Here is an 8,903-nt window from a genome sequence, read left to right as displayed (position 1 = left end):
AGGGAGCAGGGACAACAGAGCCAGGTGACCCCTACATTCAGAATACAGTGAATTGCGTGCGTGCGTGCGTTTGTGTGTGTTTGTGTTTATCTGGGTTTTTGAGCGTGCATGTGTATGTTTTTGTGTGTGGGTAACTCTGCCAGCTCTGGTTTCGTATAGGGTATTAAATTACCCTGTGGGAGCTTTAATAGAGCCGCAGACACTCTTGATTGTGAGTCTGGATGAGGGAGAGGGTGAAGGGAAGTAGTGGGAGCAGAGCGGAGCTGCCAGGCAGAGTGGAGAGGAGACGGCAACTTCTGCAGGCGCACAGCTGGGGACACGGGTGAGTGGACACCAGCTTTACCAGATCTTTCATTCTATTGGTATGTTTTTGTGAGTACTTTGATGATTGGATCTGCTTCGTCAATGTCAGCTCAGTGTGATAGATTCCTCCATTCACTAGTCTGGAATGAATTGAGTCGACTTTGTGTACAAAACAAAAAATCTGAAAACAGGAAAAAGTTCTTGTTTTACTGACAGATTTATCAGAAATGAGCAAAATACAAACATGTAATTGTAAAAGCATCTCTCTGTTCTCTGCATCTTCATGTTGCCAGGAAGACGTCTTGCTGACATTGCGCAATCAATACATTTATTTCCTGCACAGGCCAATCACTATATCCTTACATGAGAAGATGAAAACCAGCCCAGTAAGTCAATTCTATCGCCTGGATTGTTACGTTATCTGCTAATGTCTACAACCCAAGTTGAAACAGAAGTAGAAAATCCTCTGCAAGTGCGCAGGTCCCTCAGTGTCAAATGGACGCGGAGGTTGCGGCTTAAACGTGTGCCAGGATACAGTTACCTATGCAAGCGAGACAAATGGAAAGATAAAGAGCTACTTAGAAGTAAAGTAAACGTGGTGCTGATAGCTCCCCCTGGGTTCGGTGGTTGACAGACGCTGGTTTGTGTAATTCAGTCAATAGTGCAAGTCGTTGTGCAGAAGTGCAAATATTTTCCATGAGGAGCTGAAAATGATTTGATGTTGTAGCCTTTGATCTGCAATAACACCTCCACACACCATGTAAGCACTTTCTGAATTGAATTTGCCGAGTTTGTGCTTTGGTTTAAGTCATGGGAGAGTTAGAAAAAAAAAGCCAAAACGTTCAAACGGCGTATCGGATGGCAAGTTCTCTGCTGATGCAAACAGGAGCTGACAAAAAAAATCTCTCTACTGACAAAACCATAAAACAGTATCGCAGCATTTCATAAAATACAACTTAACGTGCCCTTTTTACTCTTCCACAGAATATAAGACTTCATCAAAACGTGGAGTACACCAGCCTGAATGACAACCAGGAGAAGGGAGTCCCTGCCAGGACTTTCAGCTGCGGTGTCCCCTCTGTCTCACACACTCGAACCAGGCTGACACACAACACCGGTGATGGAGGTACCACTTGTGAATTTTGAGAACATGGATGATGTTGGCATCAACCTGGGCGACCCGAGTGACTCCGGGTACCCGACGTCACCCACATCGGAGGCTCCGGACCAGAATCTGTTGATGCACCATCTGGCATCCCCGCACGAGTCACCAAACAGAGGAGGACGGGTGCAGCAGGATGGTGAAGAAGGGTTATCGCCCTCGACTCCCGTGACAACTAAAGCCAACTCCAGCAGTTGCAGTCTGATGTCTAATCTCAAACTCCTGATCAACACCGAGTCACCCACCGACAGCGTCTTCAGCAAGATGGCCAGGGATTGCTACGAGACCGAAGACATATTTGAAAAGCATTGCGTGGAGGAAAAAGACGAGAAGGTGGTCATCAACATGTCAGGCATGATGTTTGAGACCCAGCTGAGCACGCTCAATAAGTTTCCGGAGTCGTTACTTGGCGACCCCATGAGGAGGATAAGTTACTTTGACCCAATGAGAAACGAGTACTTCTTTGACCGCAACCGCCCGGCTTTCGATGGTATCCTATACTACTACCAGTCCGGGGGACGACTCCGAAGACCAGCCAATGTACCCTTAGATGTTTTTGCTAATGAAATTGTTTTCTATGAGTTAGGCCACGAAGCCATGGAGCAGTTTCGTGAAGACGAAGGGTTCACCAAAGAGCCAGAGGTCCTTTTGCCCACCAACGAACTTCGGCGACAGTTCTGGCTGCTGTTTGAATACCCAGAGAGCTCCAGCGCAGCAAAGTCAGTAGCAATCGTCTCTGTGTTTGTCATCATCATCTCCATCTTCATCTTTTGCCTGGAAACTCTGCCAGAGTTTAGGGATGACAAAGATGATGTCCCACGTTTATCCCAATTCATCAACGAGACCCAAGAGAGATCCACTCCTTCTCTCACCAGCAACCTGGTGGCGTATTTAACAGACCCATTTTTCATTGTGGAAACTTTTTGCATTATTTGGTTCTGCTTTGAAGTCGGCGTCCGTTTTGTGGTTTGTCCCAGCAAAAGTGATTTCTTTAATAACATCATGAACATCATCGACATAGTCTCCATCATTCCATACTTTGTAACCCTGGGAACCGAGCTGGCTACTACTCCTGACGATGATCTGAACTCAGGTCAGAACATGTCCCTGGCCATCTTACGAATCATACGTCTTGTGAGAGTTTTCAGAATTTTTAAGCTCTCCCGACACTCCAAAGGGCTTCAAATCCTGGGACACACTTTGAAAGCCAGTATGAGAGAACTTGGGCTGCTCGTCTTCTTTCTATTCATAGGAGTCATCCTATTCTCAAGTGCCATCTACTTTGCAGAAGTGGATGAGCCCCAGACGCAGTTTGTGAGTATCCCTGATGGCTTTTGGTGGGCTGTGGTAACAATGACCACTGTGGGATATGGGGACATGTGTCCCATCACCATGGGAGGCAAAATGGTGGGCACCCTCTGTGCCATTGCTGGTGTCCTGACCATTGCTTTGCCTGTCCCTGTCATCGTTTCCAACTTTAACTATTTCTACCACCGTGAGACTGAACAGGAGGAGAAACTGATTATGGAGGCGGCGGCTGAAGCTGCACAGAAAACATCAGCGGCACACCACTATGGCAGCACGCCTTCGCTATACAAAAACAACGGCACCTGGCAGAAAAACGGCATGCAGTGATAAAGGTCCTTTCTATCACGGACACCAATGGACAAACCGAGCACATCCAGTATTGAGATGCACTGAATGACATCAGTTCGTCTTTCTCTTTATTTTTTACTCCAAACACAGCAGCATTTGTCCATATTATTACAGTATTGATCGGTATTGGTGTGGCAACCTTTACAGTTAAAGTTTTGTCTGCATGTGAACGTGTCAAAGTGCAATTAACACAACTCAGCAACGACTATCTCAGTTAACTCAATGACGCGGAGAACTAGAAGGCACTTTTACACTTTCATCCAGTGTAATGGGAGTAAATCTGACATCTTATTTGTACTATAAACACTTCACCTTGTCATTGGAATGAATAGAAATTAAAGCCAGTCAGTGGTAAATTGATAAAACAGTGATTTGCCCTACAGAGAGAAACTAAATCCTAACAGGTTTGATAGTTAAAGCATTTAATCTGGACGTATATTCCAAAGTCATGTTACATCACAATTCCACGTTATGTTAAGTCTATATTTCATCATATTCAGCAAAACCTCAATAGACCCTGTCATGATTCTCAAGGGCAGTTATGTCCAAGAGGAGGTCAGTGAACGCATCGTCCGATCAGCAGATCTATAGCAGCCAGTGGAACACAGCACTTTCTCCTTAAGCGCAACAACACCTGTGCACAACGAGCAAGTCTGCTATTAATCCTGTAGGGAAGCTGCAGAATATCAATCATATCACAACACTGCTTCACACACACACTGTATGACGTGCTGTCATACATGCAGCTCTAGCATGATGCCGTTTGTTAAGATCACAGTCTAGTTTATCTTCAGCATCTGCTTTGGTTCCAGTTATTAAGACATACTACATACATACAGAGACATACATACATAATACATGCTAACCCATCAAACAGACTATACAGCTAAATATGCATTACACAGACGTCGATATATGTATTTTAACCATTTAAGACCCAATCAATCTATTGCACTTATTGCGATACCTTAGCACTGTGTGTGTGTGTGTGTGTGTGTGTGTTACAGCTTGGTCTGTTGGCAGGGACAAGGTATTGACCGGAGTGTATGGAAATGTGAGATTTGTAATCTAACTGGGAGATGTGCAATAGAGGAGAGAAACCAACTTGGCATTCTTGTAATGGAGAATTCCTCCATTCATTTTGTTCTCTCATTTGCATTGCATGACATAGTGTGCCCAAATACGATTTGAACTCCTATAACCAGCAACTGAAAGTTTGACTTACTCACTGTAGCTTATTGTAACATATTATATCCTGTTTTAAACCAAGAGTAACACTTATTGTATTCCATGTGATAGAGGAAGCCAATATTACAACTGTGTGTGTATAATGATGGGTAATGGAGGATCAAAGTACACACTGGTTGTCACAGGTACATATAGGAAAATATGAATTGGTACATATATGCATGCCACATGTCAAACTTGAAGATGTACTGTATGCAAGTTTATTATATATATATATATATAAATAGAGCTTGTATAGAAACGGCAATGGACGTAATTGTAAGTAAACCAATGCTTTTCTGTTAACCCTCCAATATGCAATAATGAGGATCTGGGGGCGGAGGAACTCAAACACACTTCTCTGTATTTCTCGTCGACTGAAAGAGCAATAAGTTGTCATTTAAGAAAAAAAACATTGAATGCAAGTTGCAGTGGTGACATGGCTTAGTCACTTGGGTACTCAGCACTTTACTCTGTTATATAAGCACTTCTTATACGCGGCCTGTTACTGTATGTGTCAACACTGTGCAGTAGACAGTATTGGATTGATCCTGTAGAGTGCCTTTCATTAAACACGTATCCTGACTGTGTCACGTTTCCACCTTGGTCTTCTGTACATTTGTGGGTGAACAGGACAGATTCTGATGACAAATAGATTAGTTTAAATGAATTAGTTGGTATGTCAGGAAAGGTTTACCTGTGGTGTCATTACATCAAGCAAATTAAAACCTTTCCCTCTAGGATTTGAGACTCATTTCATACAATAAGCATGATGGAAGCAGGTGTAAATGTCGGTCTACGACTTCAGGGCTGACTGCTAATTAACACCCTTTGCTCACTGTTATTAACACCTTCTCACTCGGTGCTGCGATGATGATGGCATCTCTCTCTCTCTCTCTCTCTCTCTCTCTCTCTCTCTCTCTCTCTCTCTCTCTCTCTCTCTCTCTCTCTCTCTGCCTCTCTCTCTCTCTGCCTCTCTGTCACGACGTCTCCCTGTCACGATGTCTCTCCATATCTTCTGGAGCTCTAAATATGCTCGCTGCCTGAGAATGTGCTTTTTTTAATCTGTTGTTGTGATGTAGACGGCAAACTGGTGGAGCAGATGCTGAGTTGACGCTGTGTGCTCTGAAACAAGCTCTGCTCCGGAAGAAATTAAAGATATAAGGTAAAAATAGGTGGGAACATCAAAATGGGTTAAATGCAGCAGATGGAGACTGACCTGAGAGTTGTTGTTCTTCAGTGAAACAGCAACATAATGGGAAACATAATTACACACACGAGGTCTTCTGTTGCTATGTGCATGACAAAGCCTTTAACTTTGATCGCTTCAGACGCAGAAGCCCCAAATTAAATATGCAGAACAGATTAATCATTTATAGGATTATCTATCTCGGCCTCCGACAGTAACAGCTAACTGTTTCACTTGTGTATTACTTTTCCACACTGGCTCATAAAGACACATTCTCTGATTGGACCTGCAAAAGTGTCAGAGCACCAAATTGGAACGGAGCAGTTTGCAGATTTGACGTTGATACTGAAGGGAATACGTGTTTTTCCTGATGTGTTTTGGGGTTTTCTCTGTTCAGAGGCCTGTTACTCTTGTCACAAGTTAATGGTGGGGTCAACGGTCTGCCCTTCTGACCTGCTGATCACTGATTGTATCGTGATATCCCCGACACGAGGCCTGATAGCATTTGCCATTTAACAGACAGGTGGCTCTCGCAAGGTCAAACCCAATGTGACTCTGTCATTTATAATTCATCCAGTGTTCCATGGAGAGATCACATCCATCGTCCCTTTGATGCAGATTCAAGCACAAAAAATCCATCCAAACACCTGCAGATGGTCCAATAGCTGTGACACAGCACACTCTGTAGTGCTGCAACGCTTAATGGGTCTAAAGATATCCCGGTTGCATGGCTCTGGTCTTCCCTGTATTCAACAAGTCAGTTACCGGCTGCGTTTGTCCTTTAGGGGAAACAATGGATGAGACTCACACGAAAGCTCAGTCACTGAGTCTCATATCAGTGGATTGGGTTACTGTTATGTCAGCAGACACATTATAAGACAGTTTCAGAGCTGCACAGACAGCAGCTGGTCTACTGTAGTTCACGCCCTCCAGAGGGCAAAGTTGCTTGGAACCGAGTGGCTTGTGTTTGCATTAAATCCGTCCAAAGTCTCCGATAACCCTTGTGATCCAGGAAAGCACACACGTTGGCAAACGCAGGAGGTCGCTGCAACAGTGACCTTGCCATGTATTTGGGATCAAAGCGTGAATGCTGCAGTGTGGGTATCGTACAGAGTGGCAGAGCAATCTGTGGGTTTGGTATCGATTCAAATGCAGCCGGGCTCACCTACAGTATTACTTCAGACATTGATTCTGTTCCCCCCCAACTTTGCTGACCGAGAACATTGCAGGTTTTGCGTTACTCTTTTAGCTTCTTCATCGACTTAAGGTCAAGTATGATGAAGATGCGGGAATAAAAATAGACGCGTCGGGTCAAAGTCAAGTATTGTGCAATAAACGAGCAGGAAGACTCAACATATTACTGGCACGAGTTAAGTGAAGCAGACGGGGTCCATCTGCTCGCACGGTGACGCTGGACACACCCTGATCCTTCCTTGGCCAGGCTGAGACATTGTGATGCAGTTTCCTCCAATGTGACACACACTCTCTCCCAAATGGCTGTATTTCCTGGATGTGTCTCTGACATTGTTTTGACGGCAGTGGACAGTCGAGGTGTTTGTCCTCATTTAGTCCTTTACTGTCTGTTTTTAAATGGCAGCAGACAAGGACATGGTGTGTGTTTACATGATGGAAACCTTTCTGCAGGTGTTGACATCTGTATTATGCTCATAATACAGAAGGAAACAAATGGGCTGGCTCTGTCTGTTACTTTGCTTTAATGATCTTGAGCAGAGTGTCTGTCTGTCTGTCTCTCTCTCTTGGTTCATCCAAAGTCTTCAATTATTCAAATGACATTTTGGTCTACTTCAATAATTCAGTCACTTTAAGAGAGTTTATGATGACCAATCCTTAGTACATCAAATGAAGTGTTTAAATCAATATAACTGTTTATTGATCAAGCATTCAGAGAACATTGCTGCAGTAAATAATCTTTTGGCATGCAGACACAACCGGCAACTATTTGAATACGCTGAGTGATGTGCTGCCCGGGGTCCACTAAGGCCAATCTATTATTTGAGAGAATAGAAAGAGGACATGGAGATGGAGAGGAGAGGGAAGCTTTTAAGGAGAGAAAGGTTTATGATCAGTGAAGGCATTAGTGACGGGCGTGGAGGTCAGCAGCCAGACCTTGTGGGACGAAACATGAGTTCCACATTTGTCCTGCTTAACGCCCATGAAAAATGAATCAGTTGACCTTAAGTAACACCCTGGATCAGGCTCAGACCACAGGATGTTCAGTCTGATCAGGGAGTCCAAATGACCTGACAGATGAAGAGTAATGATGATGTAACTGTAGTTGCGTGAAAAAATATCTGTAGTTCAAATAAACCAGGCCGCACAGTGGGAAGTCGTATACTTCATAAATAAATAAATACACCAATAACTAAATTAACATATAAAATAAACAATAATAATTATAAAAATTATCATATTAAAATGAATAAATACATAAATATAAAGACATAATCTTGTTATTGTTGAACACATCAGGTTCTCTAACTCCTGCTGCTGTGAAGCCCCTCCCCTCCCTGTAACTCTGCTATTGATGTGCTATTGAGCAAAGCACTTCACCTACAGGCAGCAAAGGGGTCACAGCTGTGGGGGCTGATACATTACAGCCACAGTATCAGACCGGGTGGTGTTTCGGCTCCACTGGTATGATCTTACAGTAAGAACAGGAGCTGTGTGACTGTGTTATCATGACACCTTGTGGTTTTACTCTGTAACTACAGGCAACAAACTCGCTTGAACACAGCTAAAACCTGTGTATAAACTCAGGTTCATGAGCCGAGCTTACAATTAGAACAGTTGATTTAGTGAGGTTGAGGACAGAGCTGATGAAAGCAAATAAATTATTATCTTTCACTTTCAATTTAAATGTAAAATGTCTGAATGAGCAAAATGAACATTCCCATTTAGTCATGTGTTCTGTATCTAATGGGAATAATGTTCATTGAGTAGACAAACGTAAAAGACATCAGTGAACCAATAATAGAGCTGCACTACAAGTTTGGTAACTGCGTCTCAGAAGACAGAGAATGTTGCCCGTCTCTGAGAAGCGACACACTGGTGTGGTTACACTGTACTTGTAGTGACATAAGGGGAGTTTCACTCTTATCACCTGTTTTCCTGTAAGCCATTGAACACAACAGGCCGATCCTACATCAGGCAGTGAGGGTGACGTCACATCGTGATGCTGGCTTGTTTTCGTTCATTCATTCACTTGATTCCCAAATATGATCATACAAGTGTGTGTGTGTGTGTGTGTGTGTGTGTGTGTGTGTGTGTGTGTGTGTGTGTGTGTGTGTGTGTGTGTGTGTGCGCGCGCGCAAACATGCAAGTGCTGACATAAACATGTGTTTATAT

General features: G+C 43.5%; 1 protein-coding gene across 1 annotated transcript; it reads left to right on the top strand.

Moving 5' to 3' along the window:
• The first annotated feature begins 1,423 nt into the window (after positions 1-1,423).
• On the top strand, positions 1,424-3,100 carry LOC142996201 (potassium voltage-gated channel subfamily A member 10). The gene has a single exon (XM_076147102.1). The coding sequence runs from the start codon at positions 1,424-1,426 to the stop codon at positions 3,098-3,100; it is 1,677 nt and encodes a 558-aa protein (XP_076003217.1).
• The last annotated feature ends 5,803 nt before the right edge of the window (positions 3,101-8,903 follow it).

Source organism: Genypterus blacodes, unplaced genomic scaffold (assembly GCF_046128005.1).
Source record: "Genypterus blacodes isolate CSIRO-AG114 ecotype Tasmania unplaced genomic scaffold, CSIRO-AGI_Gbla_v1 ptg000037l_1, whole genome shotgun sequence".
Classification (NCBI taxonomy): Eukaryota; Metazoa; Chordata; class Actinopteri; order Ophidiiformes; family Ophidiidae; genus Genypterus; species Genypterus blacodes.
This window is presented reverse-complemented; position numbering and strand designations above follow the sequence as displayed.

What these genes read in the sequence shown, in the direction of transcription:
- LOC142996201 (XM_076147102.1), top strand. Translation starts at nt 1,424, where the DNA reads ATGGAGGTACCACTTGTGAATTTTGAGAACATGGATGATGTTGGCATC.